We start from the raw sequence: 26,351 nt of genomic DNA on the forward strand, positions 1-26,351 counted from the left end.
ATACATTGTGCTATTGTTCTGATTGCCTTGGTTTGATCATGTCAACTGTGTGAAGTAATAATATTTCAAAATTCAAGAAAGCGTGAATTTTCCAAATGGCCAGCTGGGAAACTGAAGGCAAGTATGTTAAGATGCAGGCATTGTCTGTATCTGGACCACAGAGTGCTCTGAAACAAAGGGGACTTCTTCATAGTCTTGCTGGCCTGGATACCAGATAATCTCAAATTCTGTTCTGACCTTGCAGCGGATACCACCCTCCCTGTTGCATAACACCCATCAATGTCAAATGCCAATGTTTGAGATTTGTCAAAGGAATAAAATGTGACTAATCTTGGGCAAAACCTCACTAGAGCCAAGTGTATCCCCAACGTTCATTTTTCTTATGAAGAGCTTTGGAGAATGCATTTTTGCTACATATCTGAGCAGTGGCTAATGTACATGGTCTTGGAGTTTCATCCTTAAAACTGCCATTTTAAACCTCAGCAGCACAACCCTTTGCTTTTTGTGATGGCTAATAGCTATGGATCCTGCATAGGATCCAAGAAATATTTCCATCCTAGCAGAGAAACTAATTTTTATCCTCATTTTAACTGACTAAAACTGTATCAGCTGCTAATACAATCAAAACTGCTTTCAAGCAGATGTTGCGTGACCTTAATTCAAAGCACTTTTTTGAGGTAGTTTTCATTTTGCCAGACTGAGGTACCATGACAATGTCTTTTCTCCGCTCTGTTGGAGACCTTTGAGGATTTCCTCAACATAGTAATTGAAGTGAGCTTTGGTAAGGAGGAGGCAGTGGCATCCTGCATGGCTGTTGATGGTTCCAGGCTGGAGTTCCTGCAACAACTGTGAAGATTTGGAGTGCTGAGGGCAGGGAATGCTCTTAAGTGGGTTGTGGAACTTGTGATGCTCTCTCTACACTGCGCTCAGACACAGGTGTGCCCTGTTTTTATTTTGGTCTCTTTTCTCTGTATGTGTCTTTCCATTTCATTCATTTGTAGCCAGATATCTACCCAACTTATACTATCAGTTAGCAATAATCAGGTGGCCCATCAATCAATGTGGGTTACAGTGAGATTTGAATTCATTCAACTGTTCAAAGCCAAAGCAGTGGAGGGTATGTTGCCTTAATGGAGCACTCAAAAATAAGGCCTGTAGGTCTCTGTTGTAAGTGAGGGCACGGTGTTCATGTCCTGTTTTGGGTCAAGGTTGTATTTATATGATTTTTTGTTTTTCAGACAGGTAGATGAATGACTAAAATGCAGGGACTTGTAGCTTGTATATCAATATTGTAACAAAAAGAGAGTATTTCTAACACTTTAAGTGTCGTTTAAACATTCTTTAATTACTATATTGTGCAAACATAACACCAATTTAAATGTAGCCATTGCATTAAAACTAGAGAAAGACTACCGTACTACCAGCTCTCTTTTGGCTGGCCTCCTCACAAGCGCCACAGGATCCCCCAGCTGATTCAGACTGCAGCTGCTCCACTGATATACAAACCGCAATATCCTGTCACGTCACACCTTTCCTCATGTCTCTACGCTGGCTACCTGTCAAAATTCTGCTTCTAGCCTGCATAGCAGTAACAATAACTGCACCCTAACGTATATTATCACAACCTACATTCCGGCCACATTTTAAGGCTGTACACTTTCATCTCATCTCAGCGCCTACTCTCATTGGTTGAACGCACTTCTGTAAGTCACTCGTCTGCCGAATGAATAAAGGTAAATGTACCATTGAGACCTGAAACTCGTAACTTCAGTCTCTAATTCTGGCAAATTCATTTGGAAAATTTACCAGTACGTAATAAAATTTAATCCGAAATTCATAAAATACGATCTGCAACTCATTTTGCATTTGATTGTTTGCCCTAGTGTCATGCCTGCAACCACCAAAATTACCGTACTTTCAAACGAGTACTTGAGCAGCCGAACTACGCATGCGCATACTTGATACACCTTTAACAATTCCAATTGGCTGAAATGGTGTGACGCATTAGCGGTGCGCCAGACAAAACACACTTAGCTAGGTTACATTTGTTCCATGGACCAGCTAACGACATAGTTGCGTATCGAACTAGCCCGCGGAATTACAAATATCTTTTTACATTTTCTTTGTAATTATTTTGCACTAGGTATTCTCTGGATAGGACAGGAGTGGCTGGCAAGTTGCAAAGGTGAGGAAGAGTTTGACTTAACGTTGCGAGCCGACCGATAAAATTCAATCTGCTAGCTAGCCATCTTTGGTTTAATGTTAGGCAAATATCAGCTAGTTAGCTAGCGTTTATGACCGTTTATTTAGCTATTATTAGGTGCTTTATTCAGTCGTATCGCTAGTGGTTTGCTATCTAGCTACACCAAAGTTCTGCTTTGTGCATGATAGTTAGCTAGCTAGCTGTAAAAAATGTACCGTTCGCCAGATTGCTTGCTAGCTATCCAGCGTTATGCGGCGTGAGTAGTAGTAAGATCATTGCTAACTGTTACCCAACAGAGTGTTAGCTTTTGGGAACTAATGAAATTGTTAAAAGAAAAGCATGTGCTCACCAGCAAAGAATAATTTATTTAGTTGTATTTTATCTTGAATTGTAAGTAATCCATATTGAGTTGCTGCAATGGTGTCTCCGTCTAGTCAGATACCTAGAGTTCCTTTTTTATTTTCCCCACACTGTACACTTCGTTCCCGTACAGTGGTAGTACATTACATGACATGCATTTAACAGACGCTCTTATCCAGAGCGACTTCCAGCACAATAGAGGATAAGTGTATCCATTCAAAGTAGTAACATATTCTGCCTTTTCCAGATGTCTTTAGCCGATGAACTGCTTGCGGATTTGGAAGAAGCCGGAGACGAGGGCGAAGATGATCTGTACACCGGAGCCGATGGAGGGGAGAGTGAAGGAGAGGCTGGGGCAGGAGAAGGAGGAGGAGGATTGGAAGACATACCAGAAGAGATGGAGCTTGACTACAGTGGAACAGAGAGTGTCACTTCAATTGCAAAGCTCAGAAACAGCAAATCAGTAAGTTAACGTTGTTTCTGTTGGAATGTCGGCCGTCTTCAAATAGTATTACACTAATGCATCTTTTTGTCAGCAGGGAACAGTGGTTTGCTCTCAGTGGCGTCTGACCAGTGTTACTCTTAAGAGTTTTACTATTTTTTTTTTTCAGTACTCATCCTTGACCTGTTTTTTTTTTTTTTTGGCAGTTTTCAGAGATCATGGAAAAGATTGCACAGTATGTTGGGAATCAGCGCAAGAGCACAGATGGTATTTGGTTTTAAATCTTTTACGTCTTTCTGTATATATATTTTGAAACAGTTTATTATTTTTCCCACAGTGACCTCTGCTGTGTCTTCCTCTGCACTAACCCTGTAGTTCCCGTTGTCCATTTACATTTCACCATGTCACTTTCTGTCTGGTGTTTTGATTCTCTCCTTTTTCAGTGGCAGGGCCTGTGGAGGCAGACCCAGAGTACCGACTGATTGTGGCCGCCAACAACTTGACAGTGGAAATTGACAACGAACTGAGTAAATACAGGAATCTTCTTGACAGTCATATAACCGAGCAATGAAGAACTTTGAAAGTGTAATGATATTTGGATGTCGGTTTGTATATATACATGCACCACTTAACAACATGGTCATAATATAGTACATATGTTTTGCTGAACAAATGTTTGTATGAGTGGTGTTGATTCTACCCAATATATTGATATTACAGTGTGATGCAACTTATTCATAACTATCCTTTATTTCCTCTTGCATTAGATATCATCCACAAGTTTGTCCGTGACAAATACTCAAAGAGATTCCCAGAGCTTGAATCTTTGGTGCCAAACTCTCTAGATTATATCCGGACTGTCAAGGTAAGATCCGTGACTGGTTTGATGGCTCATGTAATTACTTAAACTGCTCTTTACTAAAATATTTAGTGACGCTGTCATTTTGTAGAGAGAATTTGTTTCATGTTAAAGATTAACTTGATGAAATCTACATGTTAAAATTACTTGTTTACTGAATCAAAGCATAACTGGAGTCAAATGAAATGACAATAATGTAATGAAAGATGCTAATGCTTTAGTTTAATTGCACTTAAAGAGTATTCAGAGACCCTTTTTATCTTTCTCAGGAATTGGGGAATAACCTGGACAAGTGCAAAAACAACGAGACTCTCCAGCAGATCCTGACAAATGCCACTATCATGGTCGTCAGTGTGACAGCATCAACTACACAGGGGTGAGATGTTCTACTGAGAATATGCTGGTTCACTGAACACTGCAAGGCATGAGTGCTGGGAAAGTGAGCATGAGTCTGTCAACACCGGACTACTGTCCATTACCACTGATGTACAGGAGAAAGAGGGCACACAGCTTGAATCATGAACTGATTTTAGTAGGATGATGCCAGGAATATTCTTGGTCTAAGTACACACATTTTGTCATGTTGGTACCTCTTGCATTTTGGTGAGTGGGCCATCTTCATGAAGAAAAACTAACACGTAACCTTACTATTGGTAGAACTATGCTGGGCGAGGATGAGCTACAGCGCCTAGAAGAGGCCTGCGACATGGCTCTTGAGCTAAACCAATCAAAACACAGGATTTACGAGTACGTGGAGTCCCGGATGTCCTTCATCGCCCCCAACCTGTCTATTATCGTCGGGGCCTCCACTGCTGCTAAAATCATGGGTGAGTGAGTTGGATCGGGAATGAGCAGAGGAGGGCGAGATGATCACTTGCAGGAACAGAAGAGTAGAGAATATACTGTTAGTTGTCTCTGTCTCTCTCCGCAGGTATTGCTGGGGGCCTCACTAACCTGTCGAAGATGCCAGCCTGTAACCTGATGCTACTGGGCGCACAGCGGAAGTCCCTCTCTGGCTTCAGTAGCACCTCTTTGCTCCCCCACACCGGCTACATCTACCACTGTGACGTGGTGCAGTCCCTGCCCCCTGTTAGTATGCGCATCCTGTCTCTGGCTCAAATCATTTGTGCCACATTGCATATTGTGTCTCCCCCCAACCCCCCTGGTCAAGTTGATTCTTACGTCGGTTCTCTTCAGTTCTCTATTCCTTGAAAATTGACGCGGTCCTGTGGTTTAATTTTTTTTTTTTTTCAGAATTCATGCTGTGCATCATGCACCAACAGTCATTTTAAAGAAATACAAGAAATTGCAGGGTTTAAAAAAATACTGTTGAGTTCCATTACTGTCAGTAGTGTGGTTTACTTTGTCCCAGTGTAACGTTTTCACGTTCCTTCATTAGCTTCGTAGAAAAACACAGATGCACCCCAAGAATTACGTGAATGTCGTGCTTTTGCTTTAGAGACGCAATGCATCAATCATAGTTATCTTAACATTGTTGTGAGTGAAATTTGCTCAGGGAGATAAAGTTCAGTGTAGTGGAAATGACGGGTAATGGTTCGAATGATGTCTGCAGGACCTGCGGAGAAAGGCAGCCAGGTTGGTGTCGGCAAAGTGTGCCCTGGCAGCCAGAGTGGACAGCTTCCATGAGAGTGTTGATGGAAAGGTGAGACTCGAGGGCAGGGTGGGGAGAGGAGGTGGGAGGGTGTATTTCAGGTGGGCAAACAGCGGTGTAGCCTAGTGCGAAGGAGCAGAGCATAACCCAAAAGTTGCCTGTTCGATTCCCAGCTAAGGCACTGCTATTGTGCCCTTTGACAAAGTGCCTAACCTGAATTGCCTCGCTAAATATCCAGCTTTATAATGTAATGTGATGTAAAACATTGTCCTTTGGGGCTCTAAAGGAGGAAGATGGAATGTAGACTTGACATAAAGGATGTGCGATTAGAAGGGAATTTGGTGAGAAAACAGGAATTTTGGGTAGGCAGTTGAATACAGGGTATAATGTTACATGGATGAATAAATGAATGAAAATATCCCCAATGGCTTTTGCATACTCCTACTACCTGGTCCTGTGTATCTGCTCTGATAGGTTGGGTATGAACTGAAGGAGGAGATTGAGCGGAAATTTGACAAATGGCAGGAGCCACCCCCTGTGAAGCAGGTGAAGCCTCTCCCTGCTCCCTTAGACGGTCAGAGGAAGAAGAGAGGGGGGAGGAGGTACTGACACAGATTTCCTTTTTTTCCCTGTTTCTCTCTGTGATGGTTGATTTAGCTTCTAATCCACACTTCTCTGCCAGGTATCGTAAAATGAAGGAGCGACTGGGACTGACAGAGATCAGGAAACACGCGAACAGAATGACATTTGCAGAGGTGAGTAGTTTTTTTTTTGCCTTCCCTCCTCATTCCTTCCTAATTCCCTCCTCATTCCTCTTTTCACACTTGCATGTGTTTTTTGTACCTCAATTATAGGAATTATAGGAAAGCAGACATGGGTAATATCAAAGCATCACTATGGCAAAGCACTAAATTATGTACAAAAGTATGTGTTGGAATATAAGTCTATGCATGTTGTATTAAAGATGGTCAGTGGACCAGTTTGATGTAATGTTACAAAAACAACATAAGTAGCACAATTTTATATTTACCTCAAAGTTCATACTGATTTGTCCCATCACCATGAAACACTACAGAATAGTGCCAGGACAACATGAGAATGCTCACTCTATTTAATCCCCCTTTAATCCCCCTTTATTGCTCTAATGTATTGCAGCAGTAATGTACTGTAAGAGGGCTGTTTTCCTGACCTGTTGCATTTGTAAACCCTCTCCCTCACTGCCAGATTGAGGATGATGCATACCAGGAGGATCTGGGCTTCAGCTTGGGTCAGCTGGGCAAATCGGGCAGCGGCCGTGTCAGACAGGCACAAGTCAACGAGGCCACCAAAGCCAGGATCTCAAAGTCACTCCAGGTACACTTGCGCGTGTCAATCCTCCGCATCTCTCTCATCATACAGGCCAGAGTCGCTGCTATAAGTCGAACATAGTGCTAGGAGTGGGCTGTGTAATCAGCAGAACAGCATCCCCGGGTGAGTGCCGTTGCAGACGACTGGAATTAAGCGCTTTGCGAGCGTTAATAGTTAGCATGCGATTCCATCATTGGTCAATCTTTAAAGAAACATTTACATTTAATAACTACATCTGCTTGGAATTTCAGTCGCCTCAGGTCTTGTCGCAGTGCTTTGCAGTGAAATGAAGGCCGCACCATTCAGTCGATTGATTGACACGTGCTGATGGTCTCTGGCTGCTTTCTCTTTTCGCAGAGGACACTGCAGAAGCAGAGCATGGTTTATGGAGGGAAGTCGACAGTGCGAGACCGCTCCTCTGGGACCAGCTCCAGTGTGGCCTTCACCCCACTGCAGGTACGGCCATGCCATTTGTTAGCAATGCCTTGGTCTGTAACATGACATTACGCGCCGCACGATTGCACGAAATGGGTTACAGTTACAACCTTGATGAGTAACGTGGATGAAGAAGGAAGTGAATTTTTTTTTTCCGCCTCCGAGGAAGAGACCGCAAGGCCTCACTTTCTTATCTTTGACAGGGGCTGGAGATTGTGAATCCTCAAGCTGCAGAGAAGAAGGTGACCGAGGCCAATCAGAAGTATTTCTCCAACATGGCCGAGTTCCTCAAGGTCAAGAGGGAGGGGGAGGGTAAAATGTGAGGCCGCAGCTGCACGCTAATGCTTAGAGAAGCTGTAGAACCGGGTTACACAGCTATAACTGTGCAGGTGCAGAGGGCTTAGGGAAGTGTGGTTTCAAATGGCAGCAAAATGACCTAATTTTAAAATTTTGTCAAGGTTGAACTTGGAACTTAGCAGGAAGCAATTATGACTGTACATCCATTTTTTTCAGCAATGTTAGATTTTTTTCAGTTTTTTCCATTTTTAAATACCATTAAATGTTTAATAAAATTACATGCAGTAGTCTGTGCTTTTTTTGTGACTTTTTTGATCATGATTTTAGTAATGGCCAGTTACCCAGTGCTTCATATCCATTAGCACATGCTGAGGCCCACTGTAAAATTTATGGAAGGCTAGGAATGCTGTTTTCATCTAGAGCCAGGTGTAGATGAAGTGTGGATCAAAGTGGGTCACCCCAGTTGGCTGCCTGCTTCATAAAATACACTAGGGCCTTTTCTGCTTTGGCTTGCTAGCTGCATGCAAGTTAAAATGCCAAAGCAAAGGAAAAGATCACTACTCTTAACTCGGCAGGTAGATACTGAAATCTGTCAGGTCCGACCATCTGTCTAGCTAGCAGCTACACTGAATACTGCTGTGAGGGACATTTAATGTCCTACTGTAGGACATTATGTAGCTTGTCATGTAAAGACTGCTGTTTTTACTGTGACCTGTGACTTAGTTTGCAACACATTAAATGCACATAATGTAATCTGTCCGTTAAAATTGAGGAAAAAACCTCAACGGTTACAACAGAAATAACTTCAATTGCTCCAATTAAGCTCTCATCCCAGACATCCCAGGACGTATTAAAGTACACTCGAATTGTGAGGTCGCATCAATAGGCTCTTATTTATGGCATCCATTCAATAGTTCATCAGTAATTGTTTTCAGCAACATCTGAAGTTAAGTTGTTCTGTAAGACAAATATTACATTCACACCTAGCACTTAATGTACAGACAGTAACTTGCATGACAAAAAGCACCACCCATAGACCAGTTTCTGAAAAGTAATTTTAATATTTTACAATCCTTTTTTTGTCCCATTTGCCATGCTGTCCTGATGACAACAAAAAAGGATGAAAGTCTATACATCATTTTGGGAGCAGTTCACATTTTTGCTTTAAATTACACTTCCCTTCCCCTCTCCTTTACAGTGAAAGTAAACCAAAAACAAACCCTCATGGTATGATCCTTTATCCAACGGGCAAAAACACTAGAATCTAAATTAAGGTGTCATTTTCTTCGACGTCACTTTGATATTTGGGGAAATGACTTTAAATTCAAAAATCACTCAAGATTCAATACTAAAAAATGTTTCAAATGCTAATTTAAATGCAAATAAAAACACTGACAGAAGTGCCATTTGGTGAGAATCATTTTGGTTCCTTTCCTGCACAATCAGGGATAAGGTGGTGGTAATTTATTCCCAGCTGCATGTACACATTCCTCTGGAAAAGGCCTAGAACAAAGACAATGTTTCCACAAGATCAAGCCCCTACGGAACCATACTTGGACACTGAGAGCATAACAATCTTACGGTGCCTTCAGTTGAAATAATTTGCCTGGAAGTGAAAATGTGACAACGTGACTCATTTAAACTATTTAGTTTAGTCAAAAACTAGAAACAACACCACATAGTCAATGCCAGTTTACTATGAACATTTCCTTTTTGATTCCTTCTTTTTGCTTGTTATCATACTCCAAAACAAACTTTAGTGTCAATGCTGGTGCTATTGTGGCTGCCCACAGCAATAGGCAATGATGGAGAGAGCAATACCACTGAAAAGAACTTTTGTATTTTTGTCACACCTGGCATGTATCAAACTGCTGAAGGTGTGCCAATAAAGAAAAATGAACATAGGGAATATTTATCACAATATCTAGCAATACTGCTGCCTGAAACACAAACTGGAAACAGTCACTAAATTGGTAGGGCTCTTGTACAATTGGGTGCAAACTAGGAAACTGGGTGTGGCCAAAACTGCCATTAAATTTTCTTTCCCTGTGGTTTCACTTTTCCCGTTTCCTTCATTTGAATACCATCCTGCCTGAATATGAGTCTGCTTGTTGTTTTCAGTTCAAGTAGACTGGAGACTTCAAGTTCAACAGAATTTTTAATACATAACTTTAAATCAAATTTAAATCAAGATCTTTCATCAAAGGCCTGCACTTGAATGAAGTCATAAAACAGCTTCAATGAGAACTCCCTGGGGGGTAAAACTCCAGGGAAAGGAGCAAAATAACACACACCCCCGGAAAACATTGCAAAAGCCCCTCTGCATCCACCTCTCCCCTCTTCTGTCAGCTTTAATCCAGGAATGTTGACAGTAGTACATCATCCTTTTTAGTCACCTGCCTCCGTCAGTCCATCACTGTAGATCTCGGTCTTCAAGGTACCTGTACTCAAATGTGAAACCTTCCTTCTTCCTCTGGCCCCATTTCTCGTAGTCAAAGTAAATGTATGTCCCCTGAAAAAGACAAGCACTTGTCACCACCACGTACATTACGTAGTTTTTTGGGGTTTTTTTTGGATGGGGGGGGGGGGGTCTTTATTACTCCTCGTGATAATTATCGTAGCAGTGACTTCTTACAGGTGTACCTCAAGCTCAAAGATGCACATGAGGTTTACCTGCTCAAACTCATCTGTGATGGTCTTGGGCTCCTCGTGCCTCTGGAACCACATCATGTACTTGGTGTGGAATCGCCATGACTGTTTCTTCAAGGCCTTAGCTGCCAGATACTGGGCCTTTGTGCCCTGCACAGGGAAGGATGGGCGAACAGGGTATTGCCATTTGAGTTTCCCTGGGATGGCACATGCTACATGTCATGTTTATTCAGGCAAGATGAAAAAACAGGTTACCTCTAGGTAGTAGAATATGAAGAAGAGGGTCTCTGTGGATAGTCTCTGGTAGAACTCCACAGAGTCCGAGTGAGGAGGGGGCACCTGGTGATGGAAAGGCAAGGTGGGGCAGGGATTCCTCATCAAGTACTGCCTGAAAAGGGGAAGGAGAGGGAGCCATTACACAAGTTACAACCAAGGTGCATGCAACAGCACTATTACCCAACGCTCTCATACTGTGACACACTGGATACGGACCACATTACAGCACAGCCTTGTAACACGGTACCTGATCCTCTCGGAGTCAGAGGGGTGTGGCATGTGCGTCCAGGCGGACTCCTGCATTGCCTGCTGATAGAGCTGGTCTTTAGACAGGGGGATGGGCCCCAGGGGACACACTCCCAATGAGGGAGGGATGTTGACCTCTGACAGTGCGGGCTGGGGCGCTGCTGGAGGCCCAGGCGGTGCAGTTGATCCAGAGAAGATGTCTGCGGGAGAGAGAGAGAGAGAGACCCATGTCGGAAATGCAATCACAGCGATGAAACTCGATGCTTTTAAACTGCCTGACTATACTTGCAGCCCTTTGGGTCTGGAACAAGCAGAGAGATCAAGTTGCTTCCAAACTTCAACTTAATACACCATGATCAGATGTTTAGCTTATGAGGATGTAAGTGTTGCACGGCAAGCATTTGTAAGATATTTTGCCGCATGCTCCCGCGAGACAAACCCATGTCATGCAAGTTCCATCGTAAAATATACTTTTCTTTCTCCTCACCTCTGTCTGTGAGATGCAAGGCAGGTATCTCTCCTTCCAGACCTGAGCCCAGTGCCGCTCTCTCTGCCATAGATTTCAGAGAGCTGAGGGGCTCAGGAGCCTGGGGGAGAGAGGAGGGCGGTCAGTGGGACCGCTACACTTCCATCCAAATTCAAACTGTGGAAAAATCCCTCCCCTCCTTTCATTCCATCTTTCGCTCTGTCTGAATCTTTGCCCTGCACTTCGGAGCACCTCTCTACACCCTGCTTTAGAACCAAGGCAACAACGCTAAAGCCTAGAACCTCCACGGCCAGCCATTGTGACTGCACTAACAGTGATAGAAAAAACAACAACAAAAGACCATCAGATCCAGGTCCTGCCAGTGAAGTCAAACATTGCTACAGCAGCAAACGTTTAAAATCACCAATGGTCTTAACACGTTTAAAACACAGAATAAAATGGACATATACACATATATATAAAAAGCATCAACATATCCACAAAGAACACATTCTTAAAGTAAGTAAGTAATACCTTATCCGTTATGAGTGACGCGGTCTGATGTAACCCAGGCACTTCCATTCTAACCACACATCTACAAAGAAGCAATCTTTGGGCTACTTTTTTTCTATGCACTATCCACACACACCATTCTGTCACACTTAACATTTGCCAAGTTGCGTTGTTATATCTTGCTACCTGACACTGCTTTCTCTTTCGTGTGTTTGTGGACGCTGCATTGGGTCCAGGCTGCTCTCTTAGCTGCGGTCCAGCCCTCGAATCCATCAGTATCTGACGGAGGTCTGTGGCGAGCTGAAGGATAAAGTTGATTCCTTTTATGTCGTTTCCTGTACATTCTTTTTTTTTTTTTTTTTAAACAAAAACAAAGACACGGACTATTGCCAGGCCCTGAATGCAATAGTAAATGGCAGCGGGCGACTTGGGGAGTAACAAACGTCTGAAGCACTGCTTTCTGGCCACAAACATCCGCTCTGTGCTTCATGTCAAAGTGAATAAAGCACCGTCTTCCTTCCCAGCATCCACATAACAGAATGGGTACTTTGGATAAAATGAGTGCACTTAGCACCAAAACGGATACCGACATCTGTTGTTCTGTACTTGCCATTGCTGCTGAGCTGCTCTTTTCTCATGCAAATTGAAACCTCAGTGAAAGCTGAAGCCCTCAATGCACACAAAATCAGACTTGAGATGCAACTCTTATTTTGGGCGTTTAAAAGCATTTGTGTTGCTCACTGTTGCCAACTGTCATCCAAAGTACATTAGCCAACACATAAAAACAGATGCTGCAAGCTTGCTGATCTAACATGAATGTGTAGGAATTTGAAAAAAAAAAAACAAAACAAATAGTTCTATATGCATATCGATAAAATTATAAACTGTGACTTTTATGCAATAAATTCTAACAGAAAGACTTTAAAGGTCAAATAAATACAGGATGATTTGACATACTGAAAATGAAAAGACAGAAGTATACCTTCTTTGGCCAAATATTAGTAAATATCAAGGACACATTATTGTGGTTCTTCCAAGTGTACATAGTTTGTGTTTGACCATATGTGTATGCATGCGTACAGCTTTTTTCCTTTTTTTGTCATTCTGGTTCTGAAATAATTAGGAAAAATCACAATCTGCCAACTACATTCCATTTAGCCACACAAGCAGAGACACCTAAATATGCCAAGTCAAAATGACTGCCGTGGAGGTTCTAGTGACAATCCAATCCCAGCCTCATACGCAATATCTTCACGTGCGATCAAAGCGCCTCTGCATCGCCTGTGCCCCTCTCTCCTCATGCTCTCACCTTAATGCCGTCGGAGGCCTGTGGGTAGGAATGAGGCCCGTTCAGCAGGCTCCCCCCGCCTGGCTTGCCCTCGCTGTAGGACGGGGAGGGGGAGCTGGGAGGCAGTGTTATGGGGCCCAGGAGGCTGGAGCCGTTGTCCTTGCTGAGACACGGAGAGAGATGGGTTAGCATAGTGCAGAAGAGTGATTACATTAGCATGGGTGGAAACATGACAAAATTCTACTCACGGTGGATTGGCAGTAGGGCCTAAGGCAGAGGGCTGGCTGCTCTGTGATGGGCTGGCACTGTTGAGGGCGGAATCGGCCGTGCTGTCCGCTACTACAGCGCTGTAACCTGCGGTGCAGCGAGAGGGATACACAGGACCCATATGATGTCAAGGGGGGTGGACAGGAAATAAATGGTACGATGGTTAAAATGGAAAAGACCACTCACTTGTACTACCGTTCTGCTTTTGTCCACTGGGCGGTCTGACAGGACCACTGCTCCCTCCTCCACCTGCTGCTGTGTTTCCTCCATTGGGTCCCATCACTCCAACTGCATTTCTGGGAGTCAGACCAGCTGGACTGTGGGCCAGCTGAGGTTGTCCCTGGATGACACCCGGCCCTGTGCTCGGGCCCAGAATCCCACAGCTGACACCAACACCAAGTCCAGGACTGGAGCCCAACAAACCCACAGACGTGCTGCCTCCATTGTTACCACCCACTGTAGCCCCAGCGCTAGAGACCGTATTACCAGTATTACCCCCGGCTGACCCTGCCAGCCCTCCTCCCACCGCACCTGAAGCAGGGGCAGCAGTGGAGCCAGAAAGGAGGCTAGCCATAGTGTCTGGGATGCCAGCATCCCTCAACATGCTGAAACCAGGGATCTGGTTGGCACCATTCGCCCCAGTCATGACATCTTTGCCCAGAACAAGACTCAGGCTGGAGGCAGCAGATTGACCTGAGGGAGTCTGGGGTTGGGAAATCTGCGATGTAGGGCCAGGTGTACTGGAACTGGGAGGAGAGGAAGCAGTAGATGAGGGGAGGTGGAGGTTTGGTGGACTGGAGCTGCTGTTGGAGGCCCCTCCAGTATTAGAAGAGTTTTTGGCTTGGGGTTGTTGTTGGTTGTGCTGCTGGGAGTGTTGCTGCTGATGTGCTGTGCTGAAGCTGCCAGGTAAGTGGCCCCCCAAGTTGCCTAGGAGACTGTTGCTCCCAGTGGATGCCGCGCTTCCCTCCGAGGTGGCAGTCATGGAAACCAGTGAGGAGGACGTCCCAGAGGAAGAAGAGGATGATGACAACGATGATGAGGGATTGCCATTCTTTACTGGTGACTGGAAAAATGAGAGAAAGTCGTTGCAGAGACACAGTGTGTAGTACATTATATAAACGAGAAGTAGTGATGTAACTGAATACACAGCTACTCAGTCTGCACAATCTTTATTCACATTAGATAGAATAAAACATTAACGGTTGCTAATAAATGTCTGAATTTCAAATGCATTAATTTATTTTAAAAATGGAGTTTAATACAGGATAAAACAGACCTACAATAACCATTAGTTGATATGGATTATTGGAATGTGTAACTGTTAAATAAACATATACCTCAACAGAACACTTCAGTGCAGTCAACTCCAAACACACAACAAGCAAAATGGACATTCACTCACCTGACTGACTTCGCTGTCTGTAGATCGGCCCCTTTTCTTATCATCCTCGGAGTTCTCCTTAAAGACACAGACACAGCACAAACATAGGGAATTTAGAAAACTATGCTAGCCACTGTGTTACCTACGCTTTCATCAGCCTACTGTGCTTTAGTTCTTATACCAAGTCGCCACAGGAGTGAATCTTTCCAGGGTACAACTTACTGTACAGACATCCGTTTTCAAGTGTTCATATTCATAGTGACAAAGTGAATGTCTTAGTCAAATTGCAGCACCTGACAACAGACAGAGCGGCCAACTGATTCCAGCTACACCCGCTGACAATGACACAGGAAAGAACATACTAAGCAGCTCCGAGGTGCTTACCATAGCACAGGTAGCAGGTGATGGGGGAATGGGTGAGGAGGAGGTGGTAGAGTTGGGGGTGCTGCTGGAGTGGGGGAAGATCTCATCCTCCATGTGGGAGTGTCCCACCAGTGGTGGGGCTGCAGAGAAAGAGGGGTAACAAATTACCTGAGGTCAAAATACTGGATGTACGTAGATACAGAAAGAGCAACGCAGAAGAAATTAAATAAAACCCACCTTCCCCCGCTGATGCATCCACCCACACACTAATACAGCCAAAATTCACTGCCATTCAGTCAGTTACTTACGGATGTCTTCAAGGTCCAGATCATCATATAGGAACTCATTCTCCTCAAAATCTGGGTCTTGTGAGGAGTCGAGGTAGTACTCTACATCGTCCTTGATCTTGCGGATCAATTCCACCTGCACAGAGTCATTGTCCAGCTTGCGCAAGATGGTCTCCAGCCTCAAGATGTGGTACCTGTGCTTCTCAATGAAGTGCTTCAGCTCCTCGATCCTGTCCTGTTTCTGTGGGAAATAGTGTTAGTGTGTTCATACTCTTCAAAAATGTTAAAGTTAATTGCCCCCATCAGAGACAGGGGCCTAAAGACTCTGGGAATTTGAAGCTGAGGATAGAAAGAGACTGACCTCTTTGTCTCCTTTCTTCTTGCGGGTTTGGACAGAGAGAGACTCAACCTCGCTCTCAAACTGGTCCACCTGCATGTTTAAAGTGTCTATCGTGTTCTGCCAGAGACGAAAGCAAAGAGAGGGTCAATGAAAACCAAGAAATCAGCATGTTTCCTGAGCTTCTCCATCATTCAATTTGGTAAATGCTGACTAAAACAGTAAAATGAAAATTGAAAAACACACCAGTTCCAAAACACTTCCTGCAATCTTAGCACCTCATAGTGCAAAGTGAAAATCATATAACAAATGTAACTTGGGAAATTCTATAAAATAGCTATCTTTTCTAAAATAGCTAGATCACATCTATGCCATACAGTTAATATTTAATTTTAATAGAAACAACCTCCATTCTCTAGGTGTGTAGAACTCTGGTGGTAAGCTTTACTGGTACACAGAGCCTTTCCTTCATTTCTGCATTTCTTTCATGCCTCTGAGTAACATTCACATATCCTACGATTCCCTAATAACCATTTACTGTGAATCCCGATGGCCGTAGGTGCATAAGTATATGTCCAAAAAATATTACAATTATTGTAAAAATATCAATTACGGCTGTATCGGTAACATCTAACCATGCATCATTATTAAAATCCTTGGCCTGAGTGCTTACCGTTAGCCATTGGCCAACTTCCTCCTTCTCCCTCTGAGCAGGATCCACCTTCTGTGCCAGACCCAGCCCCTCCTTGGAGTAGGCTTTCGTCTTTGTCTCACGCTCCACTATCTTAAACCGCTCCATTTGCTGAGGAAAAAGAGCTGAGACTCAATATAATGCATCAAAATGTATCAGTCAGACAGGCCACACTTTGACTTTGATGTGAGTTTACAGTACATGTAGTGTTTTTCGAGACCAAGCGTCATGCTGCCCTACCGTTTCAATCAGCTTGCGGTTCTCTACTAGCTGCCTTTTGTCTTTGATCTCATTTGAAGCCACCCATGTCTTTATCTGGTCTCGTAGACGCTAGGAGACAAGGAGGAAAGAGCATTTGTGCACGGAGAAACATGTGCAGTTCAATTAGCCACTAAACATGGACAAATTCCAAACACGAAATGCACACGTTAATTTAACATGACAGCTGGAATATTGCAATACACATCTGGATAAACATCTTCCAAGGAAATGACAGACAAACATAAGATGGATATATAGTTCCTCACCTGCAATTTTTTAATCTCTTTCTTGAGGTCTGCCTCATATTTTTCCTTCTGGTTTGCATTGGCTGCATTGTGAAGCTGGACCACACAGAGACAAAGTTTTGTCACATGCACATTTTCCATGAAGTGGAAGCATTATCTCTTGGACAATACACTCTATATGTCTTAATACATAAATGAAAAGGTCTCACCTTCTGCCAAATATCTTCAAATTGCTCTACACCCTCAGCTACTTTTTTCAAACATCGATCTATTTCTCCTGGGTGAATGACAAAAAAAGAAAGTGTTCACATATATACACAGAAATCATAATACAAGAATTGTCTATGGTATCTTCCAAACACATTCCAAAACACATTTTTGCCTTATATTCAATAAAATACCTCTTGATACGCAGTTATTTAACTCAGCTAATTTAATTTTCTGCATTTTAATTTAACAATTTAAACATGATCAATCAGATCAGTGGCATGAGAGATGATGCAACAGAAAAACAATTTGAAATCATTAGTACTACAAACATGTTGAAATAAGAGAGAAAAGTGAAATCATCTATTTTCACCCTTATAATATAGCAATAATATAGAAATAATAGAAGCAGTGCTCCCAGTGCACAGCAGTTTGAGTAAGCTCAGGTTTTACAAGAGGCCTTTTCGTGCACGTTGAGAGCTCGTGAGAGCTGTCTGATGGTATCTTCCACTCAGTCCACTAACCTGCTTCTAATTAGTCTTTTAATGGCTCAAACTGCCATGGACTGGGGGTGTTATTTTTTATCCCTGTAACTGTACACCTCTGTATCCATCACCTCTATCAGATTCTATGTTTTGATGTACTTGATCTCTGTGATACAATGGGATTCATTTGCCATTTTCTAGTCCAGTCTGATTTGATTAAACGTGCCACAGAAGGTCTGAAGGCAACAGCAAAAACTACCCTACTGTCTGTCTGTAAAAAGGAGAAAAATCATTCAAGTGGATTCTGCAAATACAGGTGTCAAATTAACTGCACATCACTCAATGAATGCAACAGATAATTTTAACCTGTAAAACTAAGGGAACTAACACAATTTGCAATAAACAAGACTATTTACACTTAATATTCACATTTAAGCACTCCAGCAACATTATGCTAGAACCCTCATACTGTACTAAATCTTGGCCATAGTATAAACCTACAAAAAGCACAAAAGTAATGAATATGGTCTTTCCAGCACACATTTTGGTTTCAAGTGTTCAAATGACATGGACAATTTCCTTAATCTCTAAACATTTTCAATAAACACTGGCAATTCAATTTATTCCGTTAAACATGAACAACTTCAAAGAAATAAACAAAGCCAGGAGCCAAGATTAAATTAATCTGTTAGATTATTAATCTTATTGTGATCAGTAATAAGATTATCACACAAAAAATTCCGACTCTGTTACGGAATTGGCAAGCATTGAAGGTGGCATACAAAAAGCGGTTGTAAATGGGAGAAATTTTACCTTGCAGTTTTCTCTTATCGGCCATGACTTCTTGACTAGGATACTCTCTTCATACCGTCCGTGACTTTGAGAAGAACAAGGGTGGGTTAATAAACGCAGACAGATGCTTAAAGGATACTACTTTCACTCAATGACCCGCGGAAGGGCACAGGGATGTTTTTAAAACCACATTAAAATATGGCCAGATCCGGCGAAAGTATTTTCAGCCTGTACTGTGTAAGTTTAGACCACACAGCTTTCACTCACCAATAAGGCTCTTCAATCTTATGATCCGTGGGAATTCGCAACAAACAAAAGATGACATCCAAGAGACACTCGAGTTCACTTTAACCTCACGCTTCCATACTCGAACTCTGCCGCTCACTCAAGCTAGCTCTATAGATTCATAGCTCGAATCATCAACCAACCACAAAAAGAAAACATATCTGCAGTTATCATTTGTGAGTAACGTTAGGCTAGCTAATTACCTAATCACCAAACAAAAACACTATACAATTAGAACACTGGATCATCTCCACTTCAACGGAGATACCCAATTAACGTCAGCCATCTAGGTAGTGGTATCCGTTCACCTGAACTGTACCAGGCAGCAAATGCAATTTGACTTCTTAGTTAAAATATCCATTAAGATGTAACAATTGCATAATGATAGAATAGCCCCAAGTCAAACAGTTAAATACAGAAGCGAACAAACCGGCTATCCACTTTTGCAATACATATCCACTTATCACCCACACCCAATTCCTACTCCCGATGAAAAAAAGAATCAGTTATGTCCCGAGATATTTATCACTTTCGGTACGTAGCATTAGCTATCGGACAGTTTTAGCTTGTTGGGTGCAGCTTGCAAACGTTGAAGACCGGGAAGCTAGCTGGATAGCCAGTTGAGCCATCTCGCCAGCTAAAAATTGTGAGACCAAACTTCAGTAGCGTCGCTGGCTACATTACAGCGTGTTCTCATGGTTTACCTGAATTCTATGGGTTCCCCTCAGTTTCTCTTTCTGTTTGGCACGCTAATTTCAAAAAATCTTTATTTATTTGTGTTTTTAATGATTTCTTTCCACCAAACAATCAATCTGCACATCAAAAATGGTCGCCAGGAACCCCCCTCCGCTGTGACAGGGATGGCCTGGCGCCCCGCCTGTCGAGTGAGCCATTGGGCCCTTAACAACATCTGCCAATTACAATTGGCTATAAGTCCCAGTCACTCAAGCGCATTTATTCGACAACTTCCGCACATATCTGTAAGTGATTGGGTTACATGGAAAGGTGAAAGGTAATGTTTTTGAGAATATGATTGGAGTCTTGGCCTGTCACTCGTAGAAATCCAGTTCGGAAACGGTCAATTGGCCCTTGTTAGATTTTGATTGCACGGTCCTCTTGACCACGTGTGGTGGTCAAACCAAAACACAGACCACATTCGTGGAGAAGCACGTAATAGTAATCTCAGAATCATTTGTGCAATACCTGCTTGCTACCAACGCTCGTATACTGAAGTTGCTGTACAGAGATCCGTATAGCTAGTTTGTACGTTTGAGAGTAGTCAATGGCAGTTATTTCATGCATTCCCTTTCATTCCTCTGGAAACGAAAACATGTACGTTTTATGCTCGTAGTAAGATGACACTGCTCAATGGTGTATAGTATGTAGCAGTAGCTGTAATAGTATGTTATATATTTCAGAGGACCGAATGACATATTGAGTCATATCATGCCATTAATCAGGTTCGTAACGGAGGTATGAAAGCGGCAGCAATGTAGCATAGTGAGATGCAGCGGAGTTTGCAACCCAGATGTTGCTGGTTTGAATACACAGAGGACTACCACCACTGTACCCTTGGGCAAGGTGCCCAGCCTAAAATGCTTCTGTAAATATCTAGCTGTATGAATGAACATGTACAACTCGTATGCTATACAAGCTGTTGTTTTTCCTCCTTCAGGGGCTTCACACAGAATTCCAAGGTGCTGAAGATTGACCACTCCAGTATTAGAATCTGGAGCCATAAAACATGCCCATGTCACCCTCAAAACCTTGTGCTGTTATCAGTGGTTGTTGCAGGGAGACAAGCCTAATGTTCCAAACAGGTCTGCATGAAGTGTAAAATGCATTTTTAAAAAAGAAAGAAAGAAAAAATCTTCCTCACAAGTGTACTTTTACATTACTTTATTATCCACACAGAACATTTTCTTAAATTTCAAATTTCATTTATTACACAACTGGTTCTTTTTCGACTAGTCTCTTTACTAACATGGGAATAATCTTTTAATACAATTGAAATAAAAATGTTTTAGTAGAAAATGTGTACTGTCAGTTACACTGGCGATAGCATGTAAACAACAATAACATCCCAAACAACCCTTCACTGAAACACAGCAGGCAAAGAGCCATTTACAGGACAGAAACAGGAGCTATATCTGACCTTGGACTAGAACCTCTTTATCACAATTCAGAGCCCTAAACAATTTTTCAACACAATAAATTAGTACTATACTCTAATAGAGTGTGTAAGGGTGCACACAGGGACACATAGGGACAGTCAGCTGATGCAGTTTGGTGGTACGTTATTGTTTGTTTCCCTGGGTTTGGTCAGTGAGGGAGAGATGTTGGGCTGGGATAACTGCTGAACTGGGTGTCTGTCAACACTGAGAGATCTGCTTCTGTCTGTTGAGAGATGGAAAGAAAGGGTACATTACTAGTTGCCACAAACAGTCAAGTCTTTCCATGAACACTATTTTTCTTCACTTTGTTGTATTAATGTAGAAAGAAAATATTTCATTGCCACACAACAATTTTCCCAGATTACACTTATGGTACACCCATGCTCAAAGTGCGGGCCATTGTGTACAGTGCAATGTGCAATCCTAGCTATGACGAGCTTCAGTATCACTTTCTCTCTTACTTCCCAATAAATTATTGTAGACAATTTCTAGGTCATTCTGGAAGAAATAACTGAAATCAGACCAGTGCTGGCTAAGACCAAACTTCTGGGTTTGTGGTACGTGTCTTTCTCTCACCTGGGCATCCTTTTCTCTCTCCTTTGGAACTCGATGCCTCTTCTTCTTGGGACCAACTGCTGATTGGAGAACAGAGGGGGAGGGTCCAGGAAGGCCATTTGGCCTATCCTCCTCTCCACCAGGAAAAGAATCTAAATGAGCTCCACCCTCATCCTGCAAAAAAAGGAGTATTAGATGGAGCATTCAGCTTTATTATTTGAATTATAGTCAGGATTTGATATTCTCCCTGATAACTGTCATGGAATTATAATTTTTGTCACAGAGAGTATGGATTCTGTCCATTACTATCCGGGCTCACCTCAAGCAGTATAGTGAGCTGAGCATTTCTATAGTCGTCTCCATAAGAATTAAGAGTCTTCATAAGGAACCTAGGATGGACAAGGAGAGTCATTTCTCTGATCATAGACAAAGCACAGTGCGGAGAAGTTAAAAAGAAAAACACAAAGTTTGCCCTTCACCCTTACCCTCTACATACTACTAATTGTTAATATCTTTTGAACTCTTTCACCGGTACCTTCTCTCTTTCTTCAAGCGCCGTGTCAATCTGTGCACCTGGTGAAGGCGACCAAGTATTCTCTCATTCACCTAAATGTAAAAATTCAGACCAAAGGTAAATGATGACACCAATAATAGATACATTTAGATTTTACACAAGTTAGTGTGCAGCCACGCTAAAACACATTTAGCCATGTACTGAGTTATAGAATGACACCTATTCACTTACAACACCTAATTCCTTTTGTGTGAGAATGTATTAACCCTTTCACGGATTATTAATGTACAGAAATGTCAAGTCAGTCAAAGTGTAAACTTACTTGTTCGATCTCCTTACATCTCCTGGACAGTGCCAGATATTTCCTTTTGTCTCGCTCTCTCTGCTCTTCCTCCTCCTCTGGCCCAGGTCTTGACCCCTGACCTCCACTGTCCAGCAGCTCATTCCCTCCAGGCCCAAGCTCCACCTCCCCTGGTCCCAGCTCAACTCCCCCTGGCTCCAGTTCAGCCTCTAGTATATGTCCACCAAAGAGCGGAGGGAGGGCCAGGCCGGAGAAATCTTCCATCATCTGAGTGGAGAAATTGTAAGATTTGATAGAGCTGACGGATGAAAGAACTGCATTGGCCAATATGAAGTTTGTTTCATCCTGTCGGTTATAATATATGCAGGTCGCCGGCAATGCGCTTCGATCACTCTGTTACCGTCTTTAGATACACAATTATCAAATTAATTTTACAATTTAATTTTATTTTATTAAATTAACAGCAACTAATGTTAGAATGCTCGTTCGTGTGTGCTTAGCTAGCTAAGTGGCTATTTGGTAACTATGGCTGTTTATCTCCAATAAAGGCGGAAAAGTAGACACTAAGCTAATTAGCCAGTGAAAAATGATCCTTACACCAGTCCCAAACCTATCAATTGACAATCAGAACTGCAGGCCATCTAACTAGATCTACCAATACATCTCCGCTGCCTGGAACCTTGATTCTTGTACACGAGTATTTGCCTAAATTTAAAGTTACTAAGCTCGCTTGCTAATATCGTGTAATGACTTGGACTGATATTCCTCTTCAATAAATATAGGCATAACTTTAAGCACATGAATAATTCGCTAACCAGTTAAATATTTTGGCTAGCTAGCTTTCTAGCTTGCACTAGCCATATGACATGCTAATAACCTGGCTAGCTTCTTGGTTTCAGACAAATGGATGTTACCTTTAGTGTAAATTCGTGCCCAGGTCAAATGCCATCAAAAACAAAAAGTCAATCGCATCTCAAATAATCACTTCTCTCTCAAATCACATTGTTGGATGCTTGGTTGCTAGCAGACTATCCTTACGTTACTGTAACAAGCAATAACAATCAACTAGCGGGTGTCGGAACGGGCGCTTTTGTTTTACGTCAGCAATCACTACCGTAAAACTACATGAAATGCGCAAACTAATTTTATTTTGACAATCGAGGTATAGACACTTGCACTGAATATGACTAAATCTATATATCCCAATTTCTCTTGACTTTAGATTATATTACATCATATATTATAATACAACAGTCACGGCCATGTTACCCGTCTACAATACAACTGTACTGTCTACAAAAAACTCCCCAGAATATGGGTCAGAAACACTTGTGTTAGAACCAATGTACGCAGTTCCCGGATGAAAGCAGGTTCTTCCGCTTCGCTTCTTTCACCGATTCAACTACATATCCCAGAATAACCGTGCTGTTCATTTGTGCAGCACCATGGCTGGACGTAAGTATGAACAAGCATAGCTTCCTAGCTGATTTAGCTGGATATGATTTTAAAACTGTATAATGCAAAGCATACAGTTCAGCATCTAATAGCTAATGTTCTTTTTTACATACACAAAGCTGCTGGAATTGCTTCCTCAGCCAATTAGAACATGAATTGTCTGCCATAAAGGTGACCTTGTCAGTGATGCAGGTAGTTGCCCGGAGAAAGAGTCCCTAGCTGGGGCAGTATGCTTTACCTCATACCGAGGCTTGGGGAAACATGACGGGCCTTTCTTACGATTTGAGCTTTGCGGTGACGTTTGTACTAAGCGAATTAGCCAGCAGTAATGAAAACCTATCCCAACACCTAACTAGATAAGTAGCTTGTTAGCAAATGCAGTTATAACCAGTCAGGTGGCTAGCTATCGTGCCATTTTTCTGCTTAGCTAACGGTAGCTTGCTAGTTGTTGTTAGCTACAGTCCAGCACTGAGTTTGAAAAAGAGTAAACACTTGTTCTGTATAGCTAATATATCTCTCGCTGATGTCTGCTATGGTTCCCTTACTTTGTCTTTGTCTAACCAAGGAATTGGAGCCTTCTTGAAGAACGCCTGGGCCAAGGAGCCAGTGATCACAGTTTCATGTGCAATTGGACTAATGGGTCTGTAATTTGGTCTTTCTAGTGTCTGTCCCGTTATTCTGAGCATGTTCTGACCAATCCCGTCATGATACTGTTTATGCATGTAATTTTTCTGAACGGATAGAGAAAGAAGTGCAATGTCTAACAAAACAGGATTTTTGTCACCGAGTACACAACGTAGAAATCTGTATATCGATTATCGATTGTTCGTGTTGCACGGGAATAGTAGGTTTTGTTAGTTTTTGTCGCATCGTAATTTAAAGTGTGGGATGCATTTTATTTTTTGAAAAAAAAAAAAAAAATTCAGTCAGTCTTATAATTTTTCTAACATCCCTATTATTTCTCTGTATAGCGGTTATCTTGCCTATAGTGAGTCCTTATAGAAAATATTCTGGAATGATCAACGAAGCTGTTCCATACAACTACCCAGGTATGTGTAAACGTTTTTGCATCACAGGAGAGATGGACCCAATTACACAGATGTAGACTTGGTACAGTTTTGCTTTCATAATTAGATGAACATAAAGGAAGATTTTACTGAAAAAAAATCCCATCAACACAAGTTTGTCAGTTTTTTGCATTTTCCATTTGTGTGTGCTTTAAGGTTATGTAAAATAAGTTGGAAATTATTTTTAGGCTTATATACAGTAGTTATACACAGCAGTCAAATGGCCTGACAGCATGTGGAACAGTGAAACTGGTTCCCCTCCCAAGGGACCTGGGTCTTAAACGCGTGGAGCTAATAATATCAGTTTTGTCTCCTGGACAATGAAGGCCATGATTTGAAAAGGTAGACCTACCTGGGTTGAAGTGGTGTGTAGACCTGGATTATTGTCAGTTTGTTGAGGTTGCAGCTGGAGTTTAAAGGAGGAGAGCTTAGTGAGGCAGACTACATAAAGTGACATCGTACCTCTGTAATTTATTATAAAAATATAATAAATTATTTTAAATTTATTAAAAATATAGTTATTATAAAAATAACAGGGTTTAAGGAGTACCAAAGTCCTAGATTAATGTTGTCATGTGACACTATGGGAGCTCACAATGATTTTCACTATCTGGAAATTATAATATCTATGACCTTTTTCACTAGTAAGTTAAAACGATGTAACTTTACAGCAGATATGTTTTGTCATCCTAACAAGACATCTAGAAGCAACAGGAAAAAAAACACTTAAACTTTACTCTAATTAAAAATGAACACTTCACAAAGTGTAAAAATTCAGGAGGGAACAAGTCTGGGCAATGTAGCTAATACATGAAGTTACATTGTTACATAAAATGGTGCAGTGGTTCATGACTTTTCAAATTCGAATTTTTATTCTTTGCAATCTGGTTGTGTAATTTTGAGAAAACCTCAATAAGTATCAAAAAGATTGTGAAAATAATTTTTAAATTTACATAACAAACCTGAAGGAACATAAAAGTCTATCCTGAAAAGCCTACATACATTACATGAATAAAGGTAACTTTATGTTGTCCATCTTTTTATTATTTAGAATATGTTAGTGGTTTGCAAAAAAAGGTTTATGGAGTTAAGTGATACTGTATTAACCACTTGTTCCTCTCTTGCAGTTCCGGTCAGAGATGATGGAAATATGCCTGATGTCCCAAGTCACCCATGTGATCCCCAGGGACGCAGCCTCGAATGGCTCAAAAACTTTTAACACCCAGAACCATTCCTGTACATACCACACTCTCCTGCTTGTTCTTGCTGGCTGCTGTTGAACATAATCAATAAAAATCTTTATTTAATTACACAACCATGAGGTTCTGTGTATTCCTAGCATGTTGTATTGTTTGGACAGCTATAGTTGTTGCATAATGCTGAAGTCCTTTATTTTCTTAACAGTGTGCGGTGAATATAATATATATTGATAGCTACAATTTCACAGAAACTTCACAGCTAATAATAATTGGCCCAGTGTAAGAATGATTTTTTAAAATAATTATCAATCATTTAATACAGCAGTGTAACATAGGGGTAAGGAACATGATTCATAACTGAAAGGGTGCCAGTTCATTTCCCCGCTGGGGCACTGCTGTTAAACCCTCGGACAAGGTACTTAACCCAGAATTGCCTCAGTTAATAGCTGCATAAATGGGTAACGTAACCTGTGTAAGTTGCTCTGGATAAGC

At 41.9% G+C, this 26,351-nt stretch overlaps 4 protein-coding genes across 6 annotated transcripts; 2 read left to right on the forward strand and 2 right to left on the reverse strand.

The window, feature by feature from the left end:
* Positions 1-2,020: 2,020 nt before the first annotated feature.
* prpf31 (PRP31 pre-mRNA processing factor 31 homolog (yeast)) lies at positions 2,021-7,751 on the forward strand. Its single transcript, XM_036539312.1, has 14 exons — positions 2,021-2,185; positions 2,811-3,026; positions 3,212-3,272; positions 3,449-3,532; positions 3,773-3,870; positions 4,134-4,240; positions 4,522-4,691; positions 4,796-4,953; positions 5,438-5,527; positions 5,951-6,078; positions 6,159-6,231; positions 6,701-6,829; positions 7,181-7,279; positions 7,462-7,751. The coding sequence occupies exons 2-14, from the start codon at positions 2,811-2,813 to the stop codon at positions 7,579-7,581; spliced, it is 1,533 nt and encodes a 510-aa protein (XP_036395205.1). The 5' UTR covers positions 2,021-2,185; the 3' UTR covers positions 7,582-7,751.
* An 891-nt stretch (positions 7,752-8,642) lies between these two features.
* On the reverse strand, positions 8,643-19,440 carry cnot3a (CCR4-NOT transcription complex, subunit 3a). 3 transcript variants are annotated; one of them, XM_036539451.1, is made up of 20 exons: positions 19,299-19,440; positions 18,577-18,705; positions 18,331-18,394; positions 17,035-17,102; positions 16,847-16,921; positions 16,560-16,649; positions 16,302-16,430; positions 15,653-15,748; positions 15,313-15,532; positions 15,026-15,144; positions 14,663-14,719; positions 13,447-14,323; positions 13,242-13,347; positions 13,015-13,156; positions 11,892-12,005; positions 11,214-11,313; positions 10,728-10,926; positions 10,460-10,592; positions 10,229-10,354; positions 8,643-10,067 (listed from the first exon to the last, which is right to left on the reverse strand). In XM_036539451.1, exons 3-20 carry the CDS (start codon positions 18,353-18,355, stop codon positions 9,969-9,971), a joined length of 2,775 nt encoding a protein of 924 aa, XP_036395344.1. In that variant the 5' UTR covers positions 18,356-18,394; positions 18,577-18,705; positions 19,299-19,440; the 3' UTR covers positions 8,643-9,968. The 3 variants fall into 3 exon arrangements, with proteins under 3 accessions (XP_036395344.1, XP_036395343.1, XP_036395345.1); XM_036539450.1 differs by lacking the exon at positions 18,577-18,705; XM_036539452.1 differs by lacking the exons at positions 11,892-12,005; positions 19,299-19,440 and having other exon boundaries at positions 18,577-19,283.
* Positions 19,441-20,605: 1,165 nt separating this feature from the next.
* Positions 20,606-23,238, reverse strand: tfpt (TCF3 (E2A) fusion partner). The gene is made up of 6 exons (XM_036539704.1): positions 23,053-23,238; positions 22,160-22,405; positions 21,859-21,929; positions 21,643-21,712; positions 21,345-21,497; positions 20,606-20,991 (listed from the first exon to the last, which is right to left on the reverse strand). Exons 2-6 carry the CDS (start codon positions 22,403-22,405, stop codon positions 20,917-20,919), a joined length of 615 nt encoding a protein of 204 aa, XP_036395597.1. The 5' UTR covers positions 23,053-23,238; the 3' UTR covers positions 20,606-20,916.
* A 320-nt stretch (positions 23,239-23,558) lies between these two features.
* Positions 23,559-25,972, forward strand: ndufa3 (NADH:ubiquinone oxidoreductase subunit A3). Its single transcript, XM_036539715.1, has 4 exons — positions 23,559-23,593; positions 24,159-24,233; positions 24,565-24,642; positions 25,788-25,972. Exons 1-4 carry the CDS (start codon positions 23,584-23,586, stop codon positions 25,877-25,879), a joined length of 255 nt encoding a protein of 84 aa, XP_036395608.1. The 5' UTR covers positions 23,559-23,583; the 3' UTR covers positions 25,880-25,972.
* The last annotated feature ends 379 nt before the right edge of the window (positions 25,973-26,351 follow it).

This window comes from Megalops cyprinoides, chromosome 10 (assembly GCF_013368585.1).
Source record: "Megalops cyprinoides isolate fMegCyp1 chromosome 10, fMegCyp1.pri, whole genome shotgun sequence".
NCBI classification, from domain to species: Eukaryota; Metazoa; Chordata; class Actinopteri; order Elopiformes; family Megalopidae; genus Megalops; species Megalops cyprinoides.

Excerpts from the sequence above, each read along its gene's own strand:
- ndufa3 (XM_036539715.1), top strand. Across the intron at positions 24,234-24,564 it reads ATGTGCAATTGGACTAATGG|CGGTTATCTTGCCTATAGTG; the intron begins GTCTGTAATTTG and ends TTCTCTGTATAG. Across the intron at positions 24,643-25,787 it reads TGTTCCATACAACTACCCAG|TTCCGGTCAGAGATGATGGA; the intron begins GTATGTGTAAAC and ends CCTCTCTTGCAG.
- cnot3a (XM_036539450.1), bottom strand. The coding sequence starts at position 18,355 with ATGGCCGATAAGAGAAAACTGCAAG. Across the intron at positions 15,533-15,652 it reads AGAAGAAAGGAGACAAAGAG|AAACAGGACAGGATCGAGGA; the intron begins GTCAGTCTCTTT and ends TATTTCCCACAG. Across the intron at positions 15,145-15,312 it reads TCTGGACCTTGAAGACATCC|CCCCACCACTGGTGGGACAC; the intron begins GTAAGTAACTGA and ends CTTTCTCTGCAG.
- prpf31 (XM_036539312.1), top strand. The coding sequence starts at position 2,811 with ATGTCTTTAGCCGATGAACTGCTTGCGGATTTGGAAGAAGCCGGAGAC. Across the intron at positions 3,871-4,133 it reads ATTATATCCGGACTGTCAAG|GAATTGGGGAATAACCTGGA; the intron begins GTAAGATCCGTG and ends TATCTTTCTCAG. Across the intron at positions 6,079-6,158 it reads AAGAAGAGAGGGGGGAGGAG|GTATCGTAAAATGAAGGAGC; the intron begins GTACTGACACAG and ends CTTCTCTGCCAG.
- tfpt (XM_036539704.1), bottom strand. The coding sequence starts at position 22,405 with ATGATGGAAGATTTCTCCGGCCTGGCCCTCCCTCCGCTCTTTGGTGGA. Across the intron at positions 21,498-21,642 it reads AGCTCACTATACTGCTTGAG|GATGAGGGTGGAGCTCATTT; the intron begins GTGAGCCCGGAT and ends CTTTTTTTGCAG. Across the intron at positions 20,992-21,344 it reads AGAGAGAAAAGGATGCCCAG|ACAGAAGCAGATCTCTCAGT; the intron begins GTGAGAGAAAGA and ends ATCTCTCAACAG.